The 22480-nt window shown below is 35.3% G+C and overlaps 1 protein-coding gene across 3 annotated transcripts in view; it reads right to left on the reverse strand.

Annotated features, from left to right (window-relative positions):
* Nucleotides 1–22480, reverse strand: part of AKAP10 (A-kinase anchoring protein 10) — an 81433-nt gene that overhangs the window by 13784 nt on the left and 45169 nt on the right. For 2 of the 3 annotated variants that reach the window (XM_074320663.1, XM_019757410.2), the window contains exons 6-14: nt 21193–21277; nt 20264–20387; nt 18811–18947; nt 15373–15517; nt 13466–13639; nt 8390–8499; nt 5244–5326; nt 2706–2758; nt 1970–2065 (exon numbers count right to left, since the gene is read on the reverse strand). In XM_074320663.1, the coding sequence (XP_074176764.1) occupies nt 1970–2065; nt 2706–2758; nt 5244–5326; nt 8390–8499; nt 13466–13639; nt 15373–15517; nt 18811–18947; nt 20264–20387; nt 21193–21277 (1007 nt within the window). The remainder of the gene's footprint in view (nt 1–1969; nt 2066–2705; nt 2759–5243; nt 5327–8389; nt 8500–13465; nt 13640–15372; nt 15518–18810; nt 18948–20263; nt 20388–21192; nt 21278–22480) is intronic. The other variant, XM_074320664.1, reaches the window with a different exon arrangement.

Consider the following 22480-nt stretch of genomic DNA (forward strand, 5'->3'; position numbering starts at 1 on the left):
TCTTTATTGTCCTCCTGTTTTCTGTATAATTGATATTCACCTTTATTTTAACTATTTCCTTCTTTCTGATTTCTTTGGGTTTATTTTCCAGTTTCTTAAGATAGACTGAGACCTTTCTTATTGTCTAATATAAACTTTTAATGCTATAAATTACCATCTAAGAATTTCTTTAGCAGTAGCCCACAAATATTATGTTGTATTTTCACTTTAATTCAGTGCAAAATATTTTCTAACTTCCCCTTTTGATTTCTTCATTGACTAATGGGTTACCTTAGAAGTATGTTGTTTATTTCCAAATATGTGGATATTTTCCTCATACTGTTCTGTTATTGATTTCTTGTTTAATTCCTTTGTGTTCAGGGAACAGACTGTATGACTTAAATCCTTTAAAATTCATTGAAACTTTTTTTATGGCCCAGAATATGGTATATAGCCTGGTGAGTGTTCCCAAAAGAATGTGTATTTTGCGGTTGCTGGATGCACTGTTTTATAAACGTCATTTAGGTTCTTAATGAACTGACCTTTTTATTATATAAAATGTCCTTCTTTGTGCCTGGTAGTATTCCTTGTTTTGAAATTTACTCTGACTTGTAGTAATAAAGCCATTCCAGCTTATTTTGATAGTGTCTACATAGTATATCTTTTCCATCTTTCTAACTGACTTCTTTATATTTAAAGTGGGCTTCTTATAGAAGTTGATTCTTGAATGATGCTGGGGTTAGAGGCAACAACTGCTCGTGCAGTTGAAAAGCCCTCCACATACATGGATTCCCAACTGCCAGTTGGATAACGTGAGCTTGAATTGCATGGGTCAACTGAACTCAGGTCAATTGAAAAAAATCCTCATGTGGACCTGCGCAATTCAAACTCTCATTGTTTAGGAGTCAACTGTGTATAATTGGGTTCTGCCTTATTATCCAATCTGACATTCTCTGTGTTTTAACTAGACTATTTAAGCCATCTATGTTTAATGTAAGTATTAATATGATTTGGTTTAACTCTACCACCTTGCTCTTTGTCTCCTATTTGTCACATTGATTCTTTCTTCTCTTTTGCCCATTTTCCTGAGTTCTTCTGAATTCAGTATTTTTTAAGAGTTTGTTTTCTGTGGATTGTATTTTCTCCTGACTATGGGTCAAGTTTTTCTGCTTCCTTGCATGCCCAGTAATATTTGATTGGATGTCAGATATTGTGTTTTTACACTTTTGGTTGCTGAATTTTGTTATTCCTTTAAGGAGAGTTGACCTTTCTTCATGCAGTTGTTACTTATAGAGCAGTTCTATCTTTTCAAGAACTGCTCTTTAGCTTGGTTAAGGTGCTTTACTCTATGGTTAATTTAGCTCCAGTAGTAAGGCATGTTTCTGAGGATACTACACAATATGTTGTGTATTATAAGATCTGTCCACATGGTCAGCAGGAACATGAATTATTCATAGCCTATGCTCCAGGAACTGCTCAGACTATTAATTTCTGGTATTTTCCCCCTGGCCATAATCATTTTCACCCAACATATGTATTAGGCCAAGGACTTGAAGGGACCTCTCTAAATATCTCTGGATCTCTCTTTCTGTGCAGCTCCTATCCTCGTACCCTGTTCTATGAATTCTAGCCATGTTGGGCTCTCCAAACTTTGAATTCTGACTCCTCGATTCAGCAAGACTATGAACTCTGTTAGGTTTTCCCCTCCCTGCACTTTGGAAACTGCTTCTAGGCAGTGAGCTATGGATCACCTAAACATTACCCTTCTTTTAAGGATTACAGCCCTCTACTGACTGCTACCTAATATCTGGGAGTAGTTGTTTTATTCAGTTTGTCAATTTTCTAGTTGTTTATGATGAGGGCAATTCCTATGGTAGTTAATATTTCAAAGGCAGAAGCAGAAGCTTTCGTCTTTTTTTATATTTATATATCTAGAATCTAATTCTTTTTAGTTTTAAACAAACCAGATCAGAACACAAGTCATCCTTACCTTTGTAGACTTCTCTAATGGTTGATCATATTGTGCCTGCTGCATAACATCACTGACTATCATTTTAGCAATCTTCCATGCTAGCTCTTCTTGGGCCTAAAAGAAGTAATTCAAACTGTTGATAACAGTTATTCATTAGAAGAATCAAGACATACATTATCAGTGTTCTAAACCCAACTGCATGTCATTTCCATGTATTTGGATAAGAACCACATTGCCAGGTATCAAAGGACCTGGGTCACCCTCTGACTATGATATATTAACATGCTATTTATTGTCTTCCAGAGTCAGCTACTGGGTACCCAACATCATAACAATTTTCACGTTAGACGGTCCAAACAAAATATTTTTATTTTTCCACTCCCACCTCTCAACGTACTTAACTATTCAAAAAGCAAGCCTCCACTTCTGAAAGTAAAAATGAAAGTGAGGAAGGAAATATTTGAGCTTTTGTTTCTAAAATGATTGCTGATGCCTGCTGGTTGATGAAAAGTTGAATGCATGGATATTTTTCAATGGCCAGAGTCTCTGAATCGAAGATACCTCCACTGCCTTTACCAAGAACTTGTTAGATGCTAACAAGGGCCCACCCTTTCTTGTTATATCCTGGATAAGGGAGCAATGATGTGCCATGCTGCTTCAACATAGGAACTAAAGAAAGAGAAACCTTAAAACCTTAGTTAGACAAGGTGCCATTTATAAGCAGGAGTCTCTTTACACTAAAAGTAGAATTTACCTCATCAGTGTTTCCTTGTACCCATTTCTTCATAGCTTGTGAGAACATGGATCCTAGTAAACAAAGCCAAAGTTGAATGGAGATTTCATGCATAATTTTAAATTAAAAATGCTCTTACTTCAAGACATGGACATTTTATTTTGTACAATCTCCCCCAAAACATGAAGGAATATTACCATTAATAGAAACTGTTCACATAACAGAGTATTTAACCTGCAAACATCATGCTTTGAAAAATCTTTGAAAAACTGTTTCAGAGTTCTGATTTTTCTTCTTTCTTCACTTGATAAAAAAAAAATTATCATCTAGTGTCACATTTGCAGCAAACTAAAAGTACAAAACAAAACCACCATCTAATCCACAACCAGCCTCATCATCCCTTACTTAGACCATGGCAAGAACGTTTCCCTGCTTCTCATCTTAAACCCCTACACTCTATTTTCCAAACAGCTACTAGAGCTGTCCCTTTAAAATATTAATCACACCGTGTTACCTCTCTGCTCCAATGTGCAATGTGTTCTCAACACTTTCAAGTCCCTACCATGGTTTGTGGTAACCCTCCCAATCTCACTCGCCTTCTACCACTTAACCCTTTCCTCACTCCTCTTCAGCAACATCATTTCTTGCTGCTCCTTGATTCCTTGATCATGCTAAGCTCTTAAACTTCAAAGCCTCTATTCTTTTTCCTTCTGCCAAGAATGCCCTTCCTCCAGAAACTGTGAAGGCTTACTACCCCATTTTGCTCAGGTCTCTACTCAAAATGCTACTCAGTGAGACCCTTCCTGACAACCATAGCTAAAATAGTACTCCCCACTACTCTGCTTATATATATTTTGTATAAATATATAAGCACACGTACAATTGTTTATCTACCTGTTTATCTGTTTACGGTTTCTTCCACTAAAATGTAAGCTCCATGAAGGCAAGAATTTTATTTTCTTCCCAATACCTAGAATGGTAGATGTATATATAGTAGGCACTCATATTTCAGAATGAATGAATTAATAATATGAAGAGACTGAATGAATAGAATGATAGTGGTTTGGGGAAAATTTTCTTGCATATCTTTACTCATAATATACGTTAATTCGCACAAAACAAACAAAAAGAAACTGCAAACACCCAACACCTATGCTCTGGAGCAATAACACTTCTTCATGAGCTGTCGGAGGAGTAAGACCAGCTTAAAAAAAAACCAAAAATAACAACAACAAAATACACAGAGCATTTGAGATCTTGCTCCTAGCATATGTCGTCAGTTCGGCTCAAATAAACTCTTATACGAATTCTCAAAAAAACACAAAATACAAAAAACAAAAAACAAACCCAAACAGCTCAGAGATTCTATTGATACCAGAGAAACCACTATCCCCACTGACAAAAGCTACTCTACAATATGGAGTCCTTCTTGGCCAATACCCCACAGCGGTTGTCCAGCACTTCCTCTGTTGCAAGGCTACCAGTGACCTCTTCCTAATATTCATCTTTTACCTGATTAAAAGACACTACTGTAAGCTTCTTAATGACAGACTCTGTAACTTCTAAACTGTCTAGAGAATATGAGTACACAGAGGCACTCCAAAATTATTTACTCAATGAACTGTGTAAACTTCTTTCAGTCTTTACATTTTTCCCAACTGTGTACCTTGGACTTCTCTGGCAAAACAGGAAATAAAATCAATTATTTAAAGTTAAATAGGTAACAAGCCCTTTGTTGGAGTAAATTATTTCAACAACTGCATTTTCTGTGTATTCTGTCAATGTTTATCTAACCTAAAAGGAACCTGTTCGTCAACCAAAGAGGTATGATTCTTTAGCCAAACAACAGTTGCATTAAAAAATAAGATAAACATAATAGGAATGCAGTCCTATTAAATTCCATAGGAAAACAAATAATAGCTCTTAATTTTAAACACATATCAAAATGGAACATTTTTTTCTTATAAAAGTTAGTATCGTTTACTCAAGACAATACTGTCAATCCAATCACACTGAAAAATGTCATATCATCTGAATGGATCCATATTGATTTCCAAAATCTTCCTGTATAAATCAATTGTTTGGAAACTGAAATTAGTCATAAAAAATGCACTCGTTAAAAATGGTTTCTGTGTTTAACTCTTCTGTTTAAACAAAGGATTTTAATTTCAACCTACTAATATTTTCCACATATATTTCATAATAACTTTCAGCAATTTAGACGAAATTTAATAAAATAAAGGGTCTCAAGATAAACCTCAAGGTCAATCTGGATTGGGAATTTCACTGTTAAATAAAAAGGTGATGTGTATTTTTTCATATAGATGTGTCTTCTGAATGATAAAGCAAATTCACTAACTTTTGATTCAGAGAAAGAGGCTGTACTAGAGATGTGATTACATGAAGCCCTTGTACTCACTTGTTATACTCTAAGTACAAGGTAAAAGACATGGGAGTTATCTTGTAAAATAAACAGTTTAAATTTTAAAAGATCCTTCACTTACAGTCAATGACTAATGTGAGTAAAGGCTTAATACTAAGTATGAAAACACCACAAACCTTTTGATTTCTTTACATCGGGTTCAGGCTCAGATTCTCGGATGAATTGCCCCAAGTCACTAACTCTTCCAAATGTCATCTTCCTAAGTATGAAAAGAAGAATATAATTTCTAACAATCAATTTTGAATTAAGAAGAAAAAAAAATCATTTAAGCATCTCATCTAAACCCAGGAAGCTAGAAATACAATTTATAGCTATCCCATGTTATTCAAAACGTGGCTTACTTTAAATAGAACCATCCCCCACAGAAAGCAAAATAATCTTTAATTCAGTGCAATTCCATTCAAAATCCCCAAAAGGTTTATAAAACATGATGCATTAAAAGGTAATTCAATAAGGGGGAAGGTGAGGGGATTAGGAAACAGTCGGTAACCACAAGATGGCCATGGGGTTTTGAAAATTAATTTGGGGAACGTAATCAATAATGTTGTAAAGATTTTGTAGGGTATCTGATGAACACGTGTCCCATTTGGGAGACCACCTCAGGGATGCTGTAGATGCCTGATCACTGCACTGTACACCTGAAGCTGAACAATAATGAATGCCAACTATAATTTTATTTATATATATAAATATATATATGTATATATGTGTGTATATATATATATGTATATATATGTATATATATGTACATATACACATATATATATACGTATATGGTTACAGGAAGCGGAGTACAGCATTAGGAATAGAGACAGTGGAAATGTAATGGCTCTGTGTGATATCAAAGGGATAGTGGATGGGGGAGGGGAGTTCACACAGTGTGAGGGATATAAATGATAAACATCTAAGTATTGCTTTGTCTTGTGCACCTGAAACTAATAAAAAACAAAAAAATTAAAAAATAAGGTAATTCAAAATTCTAAAATTCAAACAAAAGAGAAAAGACACAAGAACAGCCTAATTTTGTAAAAGAGGAGACAAAGAGGTAGGACAAAATGTACTATAAAGCTAGAGTAATTATATATAGTAATTATGTTAAAGAACTATAGTAATATAAAGCAAAGTTAAAAGGCAAAGAACATAGTAAAAGGTCTTATTTTTAACAGCTATCAGTAACCAATAATTAATACCCAGAAACATACAGAATTGTAACAAGTCACTAAGAAATTACTCAAAAGTGAAATGTGTAAAGGAGATGAATCGTCAATTCACAAAAGGAAAACCTCAACAACCAATAAATGCCAAAGGAAGCTCTATCTCATGAGCAATAATCCAAGATTGGTAAAAAAAATTAAAAGTCTATTATTTAGTATTGACAAGTATGCAGGGAAAATTAGTATCTTTATTAATGACTGGTAAGAATGTAAAATGTCAGATATTTTAAAGGTAAATTGGTAAGATTGCTTCTTGGTACAAGGAAGTATATAAAAGCAAGTCCTTCGCTATACTGTGTATAACAGTGAAAAATTGAAAACAACTTAAATACTCATTAATACCCCAATGACCAAATAGTGGCACCACAGTATGAAATATCTTGCCACAGTTATAAGCTATAATTAATATTATATATAGAATACTACAACATATTTAAAATGAGATAAATCTGTATAGATGAACAGAAAAATCTACAAAACTCACTATGAAGGAAAGCCCAAGATACAGAAGGTAATATCAATTACATAAAAATAAGCCAATAAAAATATACACCATAACATAACAGTGATTATGCTGAGTAGGAAGGAGAGAAAATAAGCACTGGTGTGTGATCACAAGGCACATTAGCCTTATCTTAAAAAAAATTTAACTTTTTATAAGAAAAGATTAATGTATTTATAATTAAAAGTTAGTTAAAAAAAGAAAAACAAATTTTGTGATGCCTGTTTCATTTTGGGCAAAGTAGTTCTTATTTTAGATATCCTTCCTAGTAATAAGTCATCATTTCATACATGGGTGTAGTACACCAACTGATACAAATTTGTTTGCCTTGAGAAAAATTTCAGGAAGATTCTACAACCATAAAATTAAAACAAACACTGAAACTATCTTTAAAGATGAAGAAAAATCATTCCTTATTTATGGCCTATTTTATAAGTTATTTTTTAAAATGTGTATTTATTTTACACACACACACAAAAACTAAGTAAAACATCTTGTAATTGGTAGACTTTCTTAAATAAGGTTTAAAATAAATGAACCAACCATTCCTTAAGAATAAGTATCATCTTTGGGAATTAACTCATTTAGGTTTATTGTCCACCATTTCCTAAAAGTAGAAATAAAGATAACTACAACGTTGACACAGCTGAAGTGTGCTTTCCAAAGGTACTGTGGTCAAACAACCTTTTATTTACTTCAAAGTACCTTTCAGACTCCTTGGTCTCTCAAATATCACTGTTACTTTCTGATAAAAGCAATTAAACATGTTGAAATCCCTTTTTTATGGCCCTGCTGGGACTGGCATTGGGGTGGGGTGATGAAGCCTTTACAAAGGCTTAAGTGTTAATCAAGCCATCTTTAGAGAAGAGGAAGTGATTTTATGATTTGATTTGTGGTAAAGTTCAGTAAGTGGCATATCCTATGAACCACTGTCTTTTTATTATAGGATAAAATAAATAACAAAGTAATTATTAACTACAAAGGAACAATTTTATTCCATTTTCCAAGTATTAGTTATATAGTCCATAATAAACGATGTTGACATCTTTGTACTTTATTTTTATTTTTGCTTTTAAGACAGGGACTCTGAAATAGCTAACATAGGAATCAAATGAAATATGGAAGAGATAGTCCAAAACATACTATATAAATATGACACTCACCAGTCTTTTATATGGTGATGTAATAATAACGGTAATATTTGTGGAGTGCTTACTAGATACCAGGCAGTGTTTTAAATGTCTTTATTTGTTATCTCATTTAATTCCCTCAACAACCCAATGAAGTACTAATATTTATCCTCATTTTATAGATTAAAAACAGACACAAAGAGGTTAAGTAGCTTGCCAATAAATGGCTGAGCGAAGATAAAAACCCAGGCAGTCATTTCTGAGCCTTTACTCTTAACCATGTTCTACTGCATACCATATGTAAAAGAGCTGGGCATATAATAATAGATTAGAAATAATTATAAAATTTTTAACTAAAAAATAAAGATGCGAAATTCACAATACTTATAAAAATTCTAGACATGCGCCAAACTTACCCTGCATATGTCCGTTGATATAAAGATTCTGGATCCAGACTGGCAGCATCCACAATTATCGCTTCATCAAAATTTTTCAGAATTTTAACACTGGCTTTTTTCACACTGGACTACAACAGAAATTGTAAAATTAGTAGTATATTATTCAGGAACCAAATCAGTCCTGGGTTTGGAATATGATAGATCTCTAAAAAAGCTTCAGTGTTTGAAATACATGTAATTTTCACTTAATCCCATCACTACTGAGATGCTTAACAGCAATGACTCTGAAATATAACATCAAAATATAACTGTAAGAGAAAAGCTCAATATTAAAATGTACAACATACACATTTGTATGCCAAATCTGTTTTTCTTCATGACTCAAGTTCCAATAAATGTGGTATCTTCACAGCATTATTTTCCCAAGGTGTGCAAAACTTCTACCCATTCAGGCATATGTATCTTGGCTGATAAATGTAAAATCCAACTTTTACAAAAAAAGCATGCTTTAGATTCTCAGTGAGGCCATGTGACAAAAGCTAAGAAAACTTTAAAATGACCAGATAGATGAGTGTAATAAGTTCCCCTCCAGTATTCTACCTCCCACTCCTCACCTCCACAAAAAAAGCAAGTCAGAATTGATATTTCTATGAAATACACAGCCATGGGCTGACCCAGAAATTATTCCACTTCTAAAAACTCAATTATAGACTCACACTTATGCAACATGACTTATATACAAGATTATTCACTGTAGCATTGTTTAAAATAACAAAAGACAGGAATAGGCTTAATATCCATAACTAAGGTACAGGTTAATTTAATACAATAAATAATTGAACACTTACAGAACACTCTATGGGGGTGGGGGAAGGGCTCTCTTTATGTACCCAGAAGGGCACATAATTAAAAAGAAGGAGGCACCAGAATAAAGAAGAGGGAACACTCTTATGAGGCTATCATTAGATTCCAAAACCAGACATCACAAGAAAACTACAGACCAATATCTCGAGCAGAGATACAAAACCCTCAACAAAATACTAGCAAACCAAATCTAGCAACATATAAAAATAATTATATACTACAACCAAGTGGGATTTATCCCAGGAACATAAGTTTGGTTTAATATCTGATAATCAATTAAGGTAGTAGTATACCTTATCAAATAGAGTAAAAACCAAAAGCCCACACAATCATCTCAACTGATAACAAAAAGAGCCTTTGAAAACATCCAACACACTTTCTTGATTAAAAAACCATTCAACAAATTAAGAATAGTAGGGAACTTCTGAACTTGATAAAAAGCATTTATGAAAAACCCACACCTAATATTGTACTAAATGATGAAAAACTGAAAGCTTCCCCCCTGAGATCAGGAACAAGACAAAGGCTTTCAACACTTCTATTCGACACTGTACTGGAAGTTTTAGCCAGAGTCAATTAGAAAATAAAATAAAATAAAAGGCATCCAAAGTGGATAGGAAGAAAGAAAACTACTTGTATTTGTAAATGGTATGATTTTATATACAGAAAATCCTAAAGAATCCACAAGAAAACTTTAAGAGCTAACAAATGAATTTAGTAAAGCTCAAGGCAGAAGATCAACAAACAAAAAGCAGTTATATTTCTATGCACTATCAATGATGAATCAAAAAATGAAATTAATTATATATATAATTATATATAATCAATGTTTCATAATGTTTTTAGAACAGGGGGATATGTAAGGTATGCTCTCCTAGACCTCCTAGACCTCAAAAAAATTAAATATATAAAAGAATACACATCAAAAACATTTCTGGAAAGGAAGAATTTGATCCAATTAAAGATTAAAAGAAGCGACAGGCTGAGGAAAAAGCTTTAATAAAAATATTCACAAATTCAAGGAAAACAACATAAACAGAAAAGCTGATCTGCAAAACTTCAATTGTCTAGTCCTGATTAACTCCTAGAAGACAGTCTTTATTAAGAACCCTCTCAGTGATAAGTGACTGACAAATCAATATAAACACAACTTAATATCACGCGGGGTTTTGATATTGAGAAAAAAACACACAAAAAATCTTCACATAATGTTTAAATTGAAAAAGTGGGCAGATATGTCTTGGAAATAAACAGTCTGTCAATTAACAAAATGAAAATAAGAAAATTCTATTTGTAACAGCACCAAAAAGAAAAAAATACTTAAGAATAAACTGGCCCAAGAAGATGTAAAACTTGTACACTGAAAACTACAAAACACTGATAAAGAAATTAAAGGCAGCTTAAACAGATACAATGGTGTCCCATGTTCATGGACTGGAAGATTTAATATTGTTAAGATGACAATACTCCCACAGCAATCTACAGATGAAATGTAATTCTGATCAAAATGGAAAAGCTGATCCTAAAATTCATATGGAATTGCAAGGGACCCAGAATAGCTAAAGCAATCTTGATGTCATAAAAACAAAGTCAGAGGATACACACCTCCTGATTTCAAAACTTACAAAGTAGTAATCCAATCCGTGTAGTACTGGCATAAGGATAGACACATAGATTGATAGAGAAGAACTGAGAATCCAGAAATAAACCCACATCTCTATGGTCAAATGATTTTTAACAAGGGTGCCAGGACCATTCAATGGTGAAAGAATAATTTTTCAATAAATGGTGCTGGGACAACTAGATATCCACATGCAAAAGAATAAAGTTGCAAAAATATGAAACATTAACTCAAAATGGATCAAAGGCTGAAAACTCTTAGAAGAAAACATAGGTGGCCATGGGGAATGACTGCTTAGTGGGCACAAGGTTTCCATTTGGGGTGATGAAAAATTATGGAACTAGATAGTGGTGATGACTGCACAACACTGTGAATATACAAAAGTATCACAGAATTGTACACTCTATAATGGTTAAGTTTAAGTGAATTTTACCTCAATAAAAAATCAGTTGTATTTCTATAAACTTAAAATTAAACAACTTGAATATGAAATTAAGAAAACCATTCCAGTTATAATAGCATCAAAAATAATAAAATATTTAGAAATAAATATAAGAAATATAAAACTTACACTTGAAAACTACAAAATATTGTTGAAAGAAATTAAAGAAGATTTGAATGAAAGGAAAGACATCCCATGTTCATGGATCAGAAGATTTTAATATGGCAATCCTCCCAAACTGATCTATGGAGTCAATGCACTCCCTCCCTATCAGAATCCTGACTGGCTTCTTTGTAGACATTGACAAACTGATCCTAAAATTCGTATGGAAACTCAAGGGACCTCAAATAGTCAAAACAATCTCGAAAAAGAACTAAGTTGGAGAACTTTCACTTCCTGATTTCAAAAGTTATTACAAAGCATCAGCAATCAAGGCAGAGTTCAAGTTATCATCTAACCCAGCAATTCTATTCCTAGGTATACACATATACACAAGAGAAATGAAAACATATATGCACAATAACCTTGTACAATAGCATTATTCATAACAGCCAAAGATGCAAATAACCCAAATGTCCATCAACTGATGGATAAACAAAATGTGGTGTGTCTGCACAATAAAATATTATTTGGCTATAAAAAGGAATAAAGTTCTGACACATGCTAAACATGGATGAACCTTGAAAAGATTATGCTAAGTGAAAGACACTAGGAACAAAAGACCACATATTATATGGTTCCATTTATATGATTATGTCCAACATAAGCAATTCAATAGAGACAAAGAGTAGATTGGCAGTAGTTTAGGGCTGGAGGAATGGAGGATTTGGACAGTGACAGTAAAAGGATACAGGGCTTCTTTCTTGAGTGAAAAAATGTTCTAAAATGGACTGTGGTGACAATTAAGCAATTCTATGTACATATTAAACACCATCATGTCACACAATGTAAATGGGTGCATTGTATGATATATGAATTACATCTCAATAAAGCTGTACAAAAAAAGAAGGAAAAAAGAATACGTACATTGTGATTTCAGTTGTAAAACGACAAGGACAAGTAACACTAATCTGTGCCGTCAAAAGTCACGCTAGTAGCTACCCTGGCAGGGAGAAGGCTAGTGACTAGAAGGGGGCACAAGAGAGTTTCTGAGATACTGATAAGGTTCTGTTTCTTCATCCAGATACACGGGTTAGTTCTGTTTATGAGAAGTCTTCAAGCTGTATAGTTATGTTATGTTGAGTCTTCTAAATGTATATAATACTTCAACCAAAAATATAAAAATATATTTTATAATTAGCACCTAGACCTTTTAAGTACCTAAAAAAGCCCCAAACATTCCAACCTATATCAAAAGACAAAATGGCAACCACATTCATCAGGTTACCTCCTATGTAATCTTAACAAAAGGAAAAGGTACTAAAGAGAGCCTCGTTGATGGCAATAAAACAGTACTTTCGCTAAGTTAAGAAAATTTGTCCAAGGCCCAGTGTCAAAACTCCAAAGTGTTATTTATCTGTTTGAATAGTGATGAGAAAATAATTATACTATATTATTAAACTTATGGTAAAGAACACCAGAGGGGAAATATAGTTCTGGCTCTACCTCTTACTATGTGACTTTAATAAAATCAATTAACTTTTTAATACGTCCTTATGAGCTGTTCTCTTGGTGATAACCTACTTGGTGTGATTTGGGGAACAATCAGGTAAGGTTTACTACATGAAAGCACTCCAAAAAAAAAAAAAGATTAAGGAAATGTATAATAGCACTATAATTCAAAATGAAACCAAAAGCTCTTGAGTGAAATATAATATTAAGAAATCTAGCAATCACTCAATTATTCTATAACAAAAAGCATTCCAAATTTAGTTACTAAATTTCCCAAATAATTACACAAAGAATTCTTCAGAGGCTATAAATGTGTATCAAATTATTTGATTATTAAAACCAATAGCTACAGTGTCAGGCAGCATAATGGCCTGAATGAAACAGCATAGTGCCTTACAATGTAATATGCACAAATACTTTGATGTGAACATACAGTAAGTAGGCTCATTTTATTTCTCCTTTAACGTAAAACTTACAACTTAATACTGTTATTAGTATTTGAAGGAAAGGATTTGTACTCCTTTCTTTCTAATGGTAGAGGCAAATCAGTTAATACCTGAGAAGCTGAGCTGTCGGAACAACTTGAATGGGAGTCGTCAGGAGGGCCGACAGAGCCATGAGAGATCAGTGAAACAGTTCCTCCCAGAAATTCATCCCCTCGAACCGAATGGATAAGATCATTCAAATATTTATAATAAAGATTGCTGGACAAAAAGCCAGGCAAAAACACCTAAAAGAGAGGACAAGCATTATTTTAAAGTTGAAATCAAATACAACTAAAACTTTATTTTAAAACACAATTTTACCTACAATTCTACCAGATAGCACAAATGATTTTACTTCTCCCTGTTACACTCCAAGTATTAGCCCTTTATACAGATTACATTGTAACTAAAATTACGTGTACAATTTATAGGTCCCCCCCCCCAAAAAAAAAAAAAAAACATTTGCCATAAAACTATTACATAGACTTGACAGACTTTTTAATGACCAGAAAACAGTGCAGGGAGTGGAAATATATGGAAACTAGATTTTTCTGGTTTCTTGTAAATATTAAAGTCTGTGTATATATTGATTTTTACTTTTGAACTGATTTTCTTATAATAAATTACCAGGAGTGTGATTACAGAGTTAAACAATATGAACATTTTAGCTTTAATATATAGATGGTCAATTTATCCTTCAGAAGGATGTTGTCACTTTGTCCCACCAGCAATATATCAAGCTGGGTGTTTTGACACAGGCTTTCTAACATCAGTCTGTGTTTTGTCAAATGATTGTTGAATAAATGCCTAATGGTATATGCATGTTTTTATTTACACTTAAAAATTATTAATGATGCTGAGTAAGTTCCCATGTTAATTACTGGCATTTCCTATTACCAACTTTTCCTTCACAGCACTTAGCACAATTGTAAATATTTATGTCTGTGTTTAGTATGTGCGTTTTTCATAGACGGAACTCCAGGAGGGCAGAAACTATGTTTGCTTTTTTTTTGTTTACCACTCTAACACTAATACCTAGCACAGAAATACTTCAAGTATTGGTGAACAAATCATCTATGTCTTTTGCCCATTTATCTACTGATAGTACTCTTAAAATTAGTGTAAGTTCTTTACATACACACATTTAGTAAGAAATATTTTTAGATTTTGTTTTTCTCTGTATTTTAATTCTCTTTATTTCTCAGAAAGTTTACATTCTTTATATGATACAGATCTGGAACGTTAAACATGAAAAAATTGTCATCACTGGGCAATAGCTGATACTCTATTCAGTTTATCATTAGCTTTTTAATAATTTGACCTTTATATGTAACCCTTCCACATTCCTGGAATTCAGTTTTTATGTGTGGTATTGTTTAACAGGGCTTACTTAACCCTTTTCCACCTAGATACACATGACATATATAAGCAACATAACCTCATGGATTTATCCTAGGCTCTGTGTAATTACTGGTAAAATCTGTACTAGTTCATTAGAAGAATAAATCATTCACAAATTCTAATACTTTATTAATAAGATATTAGCAATACACTAATAAGTGATCATAATACTACACAAAACTAGTGTTCCAACCCTGCTGAGAGATATTGGTGGAATATCTGGATCATTCCTAAGCTAACTGTGCCCTATACTGCTATCTAATTAATAAGCACTTTATACATCTTACCGCATTTTTATCCTCAAAATTACTTTAAAATAAGTTATCCACATTATCCCCATTTTACAGATGAGAAAAAGGGCATTAAAAATTGCAGTAACTGCCTAAGGTGATTCAGCCTATAAAGGTTAAGAGTAATACAAACCAAGTGAGGCTCAAAGACTCCACTCTCAATGGGTACACTGCACTGCTTCAATTTTCCACTATTCTGTTACATTTGGTTTTTCCCCATGCTATATTTTCTGGGTTCCACCAGTAAAAATTTCTTGTAGTTTGATACTTTTGAAGTTCTTGGTTACCTTCTCCATGGTCGTCCAGGCCTGACGTAATGGAGTTGTAAAACAGTTAGGGAGTGGCCCACCTTCCCTGCAGATATTGGATTCAATTTCTAATCTTACAACATCATCAAATCCAAGAGGATGTGTGGCCTGCAGGGAGAAGTACCTATGGTAGAAAGACAGCCAAAGTAAAACCAAATCCCACAGAAAGTCTAAGCAACTCCTGGCACCTATACCAGAGAATCTTCTGTGAGGGTACTTGATTCAGCTTGCAGAGCTAGTGCTATAAAGCTGGGTGATGACAGCCCTATTGCAACCTTTATTCCCATTACCCCAAAGATATCTGAGTCAATGTGCTACCGCTCTATCTGCCTCTCATTTTCCTTAGTCCTTGTTTAAGATTTGCAAGGGTTAGGCTACAACTGAGGCAAATAAATAAATAAATCACACATATTTAATGGGCACCTATTCTCTGTTCAGCACTTGGTAGAAAGAAATAGATTTAAAAGAGGGTAAGGCACAGTCCTTTCCCTTGGAAAGAAAGCAGAAAAGACCCCTTCACAGGATACAATGAGAACACACCATCATAACTATGAGGCATACGTAATATACATGTAGGAATTCATAAAATAGCACAGAGGGTGAAGTGGATGGATTTGATGTATTTAGATAGAATAATAGGACTTGTTGATGATTTGGAATATAAGGGAAAAGGAGTAATCAATGACAACTCAAAGATTTTTATCTTTGTAAGATATAGTGCAACTAGTGTTTTGGTAAGCTGGTACTTAAAAAAAGCATTAAAAGAGAAAAAGATAGATGTTCTCTTACAGGCATTCTACTGGCTTCTAACTCCTGTCTCTGATACAAGTATGGAAAGGCTGATGAGGCATGATTGTGAAGATGCACACATAAGATATAAAAACGAACAAGTAGGGTCTGGTAAAGTCAAATTTGGCACAATGAACTCATCAAAATGACAGTGTCAGTGGGCTGCTATACAGTAACCTTCATTTAGAAATGGCTCTCGGGACCGCCCAGTGGCTCGAGCGCCGTGCTCCTAACACCAAGGTTGGTGGTACGATTCCCACATGGGCTAGTGAGCTGCGTCATCTAGAGCTAAGACTGTGAACAACAGCTCTCCCTGGAGCCGGGCTGCCATGAGCAGCCGGAGGTTGGCATAGGCTGCCGTGGGCTGCTGTGCTGCTGTGGGGACAGAGCCCCAGAAAGTAGTTTACAGGCTCTTGGCCTCACGTGGAAGGGTGCTGGCTCGGGTAGTGGATGGCCGTCGGCTGTGGCCGGTTAGCCGATTGGCTGCTAGTATAACTGCTGTGGCTACGGAGGAGAGCCGAGGATTGCAGAGGATTGCCGAGGACTGCTGAGGAGCCGAGGAGAGCGGAAGAGAGTAGAGGAACAGAGTCGAGGAGAGTGGAGGAGAGTCGTCGGTCGGTTGGAGGAAAGGCGGACGGCAGGTCGCGTGTCTGGTGGGCCCAGCCTCCAGGGAGACCATAGTGGTATGACTCCCCTACCTATGGCTCCGTGGGTGTTCCTTTTTGGCCTCACCATATCCTGCATTCTTGTGTGGGGAGCGGGAGCAGAGACCCCGCAGGCCGCCACGCCTGAAAAATGGCGCAGCAAGCAGGGTCTCCCACACGACAGCTGCCCTGGGCTGCTGTGCACTGCCAGGAGCGGCCAACAGCCAGAGAGCTGTCGTGAGCGGCTGTGAGTGGCCGACCAACGACCAGCGACTGACTGCCTCAGCCAGAGGTGGGGGGCGGAGTGCAAGGCTCATAATACCAGCATGGGCCAGGGGGCTGTGTCCTACACAACTAGACTGAGAAACAACGGCTTGAACCGGAGTTGGGGGGAGGGGGGGGAAGAAATGGCTCTCAATGTGAAATGGGATCCAGTGGGAAAACAGGGTCTCCACTCAGGCCAGGACCGTACTAGTGCCACTCTTCGTTCCACTCTTCTGTTATAGCATAAAGAAAATTCTTCCTTTTTTTGTTATCAGTGTTTTCTTAACAAAAGCAAGTCTTCCATCTTGTAACAAATGTTCCTCCATGATTTGAAATTTTGGGGCGCCCTCCTATTTCAACATCAACATAACAATGTTTCTTACACAACATTTTCCACAAATATACTAAAATAAACACTGGATAAACAGCAAGAATTGCATTCCAGTCCAAGATCTGCCACTAACTTGCCCTGTGACTGGGAAAGCCACTCCCTTTCTGGGCCTTAGTTTTCTTATCTACGAGATAGGAAAATCAGACTAGATCCCTAATCAGGCTACTCATCAAAATCATCTAGAGTGTCTTCTAAAAATAAAGATTCCTGGGTCATACCTCAAACCTGCTGAATCAGAATCTCTTAGAGTGGAGGACTGGAAACCTGTTTTTAACAAGCTCCCAGGTGATCCTTATGCAGACAGCCCAGTATCTGCAGAGCAGTGTTCAGGAACCTAACTCTCAGCTGTCTTCCAACCCTAACATCCGTGGATTTTTCTTAGCACTTGCTTGTGGATACAAACACATTACTTTTCTTTAAAAAATAAGAAAAGTTAAAGGAATACCATGTGGTATGGAGCTGGCCACAGCTTTATCACTTGCCTGATGTCTGCAATTCTGTTCACTGTAAGATTTAGCTACCCTCTCATGTTCAGTGAAGACTAATGAAAAACTATTATTCATTGAGTAGTTAATCTGGCTGAGCAGATCTGCACCAGAAAAGATGATACACCCGTACACAGATATTCAGGACCCTGTACAATACACAGTGGTACCTCGGTTTTCGAACGTAATCTGTTCTGGAAGACCATTCGAGTTCTGAAACATTCGAAAACAGCCGACAGCTAGGTCTCAGCGGAAGTCGCATGACATGTTCCACTTCCGAGGCGTATTCAAAAACCGAAGCATTTACTTCCGGGTTTATGGCGTTTGTAAACTGAAATGTTCGTCAACGGAGACATTCAAAAACCGAGGCACAACTGTATTTCAATTAGTTTCACCTTCCTCCTATATTCCCTAGCCAAGTTTCAACTATCCAAACTCAAGTTTCTTTAAAGTGACCTTGAAAAGTTTCTTGAAAGTGACATCCCCCCAAGTTTCTACGATTTTGCTTGTGCCAGTGCATCTGCCTAGAATGTTCTTTTCTGCCTCCTCTGGCTGGCAAAATTCAACTCCTTCATCAGGATCCAACTTAACTCTTTCTTCTGTGAAGCCCTTCCTGAACGCCACCGTCATCGTCCTGCCGGCCATACACAAACCTCCCCTTGCCCAGCAGAACGTTTTGTGCTAAGAACCCCCAATTACGTGCCCCATATGAAAAGCAGCTTTTGTGCTGCTCCCTGTGAGCTCCTGGACAGCAACACTGAGTTTAACCATCTTTTTTAAGTACATATTCCAAAGTACGATAAATATTTGTTGAATGCTGAATACACCTATCAATAACACTCACTTGTCATATAAAATCATGGCATCGTTCTGTGCCTCCTGTCCATCATACTGGCCCTTTTTGGCAGCAAGCTGAGACTGGAAGTTATCTGCTGCCAACCAGAACTGTAAGATATTCACTGCATCCTCTTTTTCCATGTACTAGAAGGAAAAATACAAAAGAGGAAAATAAGACTATAAACAGATTTCTCTCACTATCCCTAATTTATAAGCCCTAAATATTAAAATATAGGCTATAAGCAAAAAACTAAAAAGAACTAACAGACCCACTTGTTCAGTTAATGCCAGTCAGCAACTTACAGTCATTTGAGATTAAAAAGCTTAAAAACATCATTTTAGGGAAATACAAAACAAAAAATCCTACCACCACATAGCTTGATGGAAATTTTAGTGAAGTAAAAATTACAGCAAAGATGGGTTAGCGGTTCATCACTGGCAAACATACAAAGAATAAAGTAACCAGACCTTATCTTTTATACCTGATCATTTCCATCATTCCATTCAGCCATATTAACCTGAAGAAATGCTGACTTAAACTTATGGCAAAGAGGAAGTGAAAAACTAAATCAACTGAACTGTATTCTTGTGAAGAGGCAGAACACAAGTGTGGATTTAAGCTACTGTTTTGTGAGACTGGGAATCCTCTTATCTTTACTTAATAGTCACTTGCTTTGTAACAAAAGAATCTCATTTGCTGAAGCCTACAAATACCATTAGACTAAAATGTATGCCTCAGAGAGATTAATATACTCAATGTTTATTGCAAATGCTAAAACCAAAGTGATGATAGTTGGAAAAAATGTCCTACTGCTCTTTTTCTCGTCTAAAGTCTGATCTCTGGAATCAAGAATCAAATTCTGTGGTTTTAAAATAGGTCCAAATATGGGTGGCGGGATGGCTCAGTTAGTTAGAGCATGACCTCTTAGCAACAGTGTTGCAGATTTGATTCCCACATGGGCCAGTGAGCTGCATGCACTCCCCGCAACTAGACTGAAAATGGGGACTGGACTTGGAGCTGAGTTGCGCCTTCCACAACTAGACTGAAGGACAACGACTTGACTTGGAGATGATGTCCTGGAAAAACATACTGTTCCCCAGTACTCCCCAATAAAAGTTTAAAAAAATAAAATAAAATAGCTTCAAATAATTAAAACTATGCATTCTCTTAGATTTTTCAAAATTAGAGTTATCTTACATTGAATTTTCATGTTCTCTCTTTAATGTCATTAAAATACTCTTGCCATTATATACAACTTAAAACAATAAAATTATTTCTTTTGTATTAGTAAAGAAATATTATTAATTTATTTATTAATAAAGATCTAATAAATCCAATTGATCTTTTTGGAAATGACTGGTCTCTTCTACTATGTTATTTTCTATAGACAGGGCCTCAGCATTTATAGTTAAGAGGCTGAAATGCTCTAATAGAGTACGAAAGGAAATGCAGACTTTACCTCAGAGAAATAAAAGAGGGCTGACTCACAGAAGAGAATGTCAGCCAGGTAAACAGTTCCACTGGTCAGCACTTCAATCTGGTATTTACAGAAATGATGACTTCGCAGAAACTCACTAAAGTGCCTACACATGGACAAAAAGGGACAGTATGAGGGAACGACCAAGGGAAAGAGCTTAATTGGGAAAAAACACTCTTTCCATATTGTGCCTATTGTAACTTAAAAAGCCTAGGTCAACACTACCTCCCTTCCCACGGTATCGTTCCTGATTCATCTATCTGTAACTAATCTCTCCCACCTCTTACTGACTTTGTAGCTCTCTGATATTTAACACATGCTACCTCATATTCCGATAATGAAAGAACATGCCCTGTTTCTCTTAGGCTGTAACTTCCTTCAAGGCAAGTACTATATCTAACTGTGCCTTGCATAGAGCAACCTTTTCGTAAATGTTAAATGAAAGAATGAATATGTAGATTTTTTTTAAGGGCATGCAGCAGTAATTAATCAAAAAAAAACTTTTGGAGGCAGTTCAACAAATCTATGTGGATTTAGTAATACAGCATCCATTAAGCTTAAAGCACACACTAACACATTAGGATATTCATCTGAAGACATGCATTGTTTAAATCAATAAACCAATTCTAATAGTCACAATCACCCCAAATGACTTCAGAATTTAAACAAATTATTCTAACTTAGGAAATATTGACATTAAAAATTAAATTTGTTTTATTTTTAAGAGCGTTCACAACTTACACTTAAAAGAAATTAACCAAAATAGTGTTAGAATATGACTATAAGATCCTGTAAATATTCAAAATACTTAATTCCTCAAAGATAGTTTTTTTTAGTCAAATGAAGCTCATTCCTGACACTGAACCCAAATTTTCAAGAATGCAAAATGTGAACGCATGAAATTAACTTACTCTTGCTCCATTGCACTAAAGACTACAGACTGTGCCAAAACAAAACAGTTGGGATCCACCTGTCCATCTTCTCCACAAATCTTTGCTGTAAAAGAAATAGTACATAATTAGACAACACATGGCATATCTCTCCTTAAATGTCTTAACACCTCTTTACCTATTCTCTTTGCTTCCTACTTCATTAAGAAAACAGAAGCTATCAGGAAATTATTTCTATTACTTCCCACCATATCTAAATCCAAAATATACATATTTGTGAATCAAAGTAGGAAATAACTGTAAAGGCATATAAATTAGGTTTTAAATGGAACTAAGAAAATACAGGTGAACAGCTGATCTTGAGCGGGAGAAGGCCTTTCTGAGCATACACGCAAAAGCAGAAACTGAAGCTTCAACAACATAAAAATTAATTTCTGTACATTAAGACACCCCAAAAACAAAATAAAAAGGAAAATAAGGGTAAAAAAATTTCAACATGTATGACACCTTACTCTATATATGACAGATTATCATTTGTATATCAAGAGTTCTTACAAACTAGTAGGAAATATACCAAAAGAAAACTGAGCAAAGGACATGAAAAGACAGTTCACAAAAGAACAAATATACCAGGCTGGAGGTGCAAAAAAATGTATACATTTTTAAGAAATGTTTCTATGTATTACTTTTCAAAGTTGAATTGAATTACGGTAGCAATATGTAGTATGACGTTTGCTCAAAAGATGGCATTAATAAAATGAATGCTAGTGTCATTCATTATATTACAATTTTAATACAGTTTTTTTCCTTTCTTAAAATGTGTATACATTTTTTTGGCACCCTCTGTATAACTATAGATTAGAATAAGAAGGTACCCCACCTTTTGTCTAGTAAATTGGCACAAAAATGTTGTAACAAGCTATATGTTTAATTTTTTAACAATACACACGCTTCAGTAAGGGAATGGGAGAAGTGACACTAGTGTTAGTGGGAATATAAATTGGTATATCTTTCTGGAGGGCCATTTGGCAGTTTCTAGCTTAAGCTTTAAAAACAAACATATCCTTTCAATCAGCAATTCTATTTCTACCGTGTTTCCCCGAAAATAAGACCCAGCCGGACCAGCAGCTCCAATGTGTCTTTTGGAGCAAAAATTAATACAAGACCCGGTCTTATTTTAACATAAGACCGGGTCTTACATAAGACCAGGTATAAGAGGAGGGAGGGGAAGGGAGGGGAAGGGAGGGGAAGGGAGGGGAAGGGAAGGGAATTCTGGGTATAATATAATATAATACCAGGTCTTATATAA

Source organism: Rhinolophus sinicus, linkage group LG15, assembly GCF_036562045.2.
Source record: "Rhinolophus sinicus isolate RSC01 linkage group LG15, ASM3656204v1, whole genome shotgun sequence".
NCBI classification, from domain to species: Eukaryota; Metazoa; Chordata; class Mammalia; order Chiroptera; family Rhinolophidae; genus Rhinolophus; species Rhinolophus sinicus.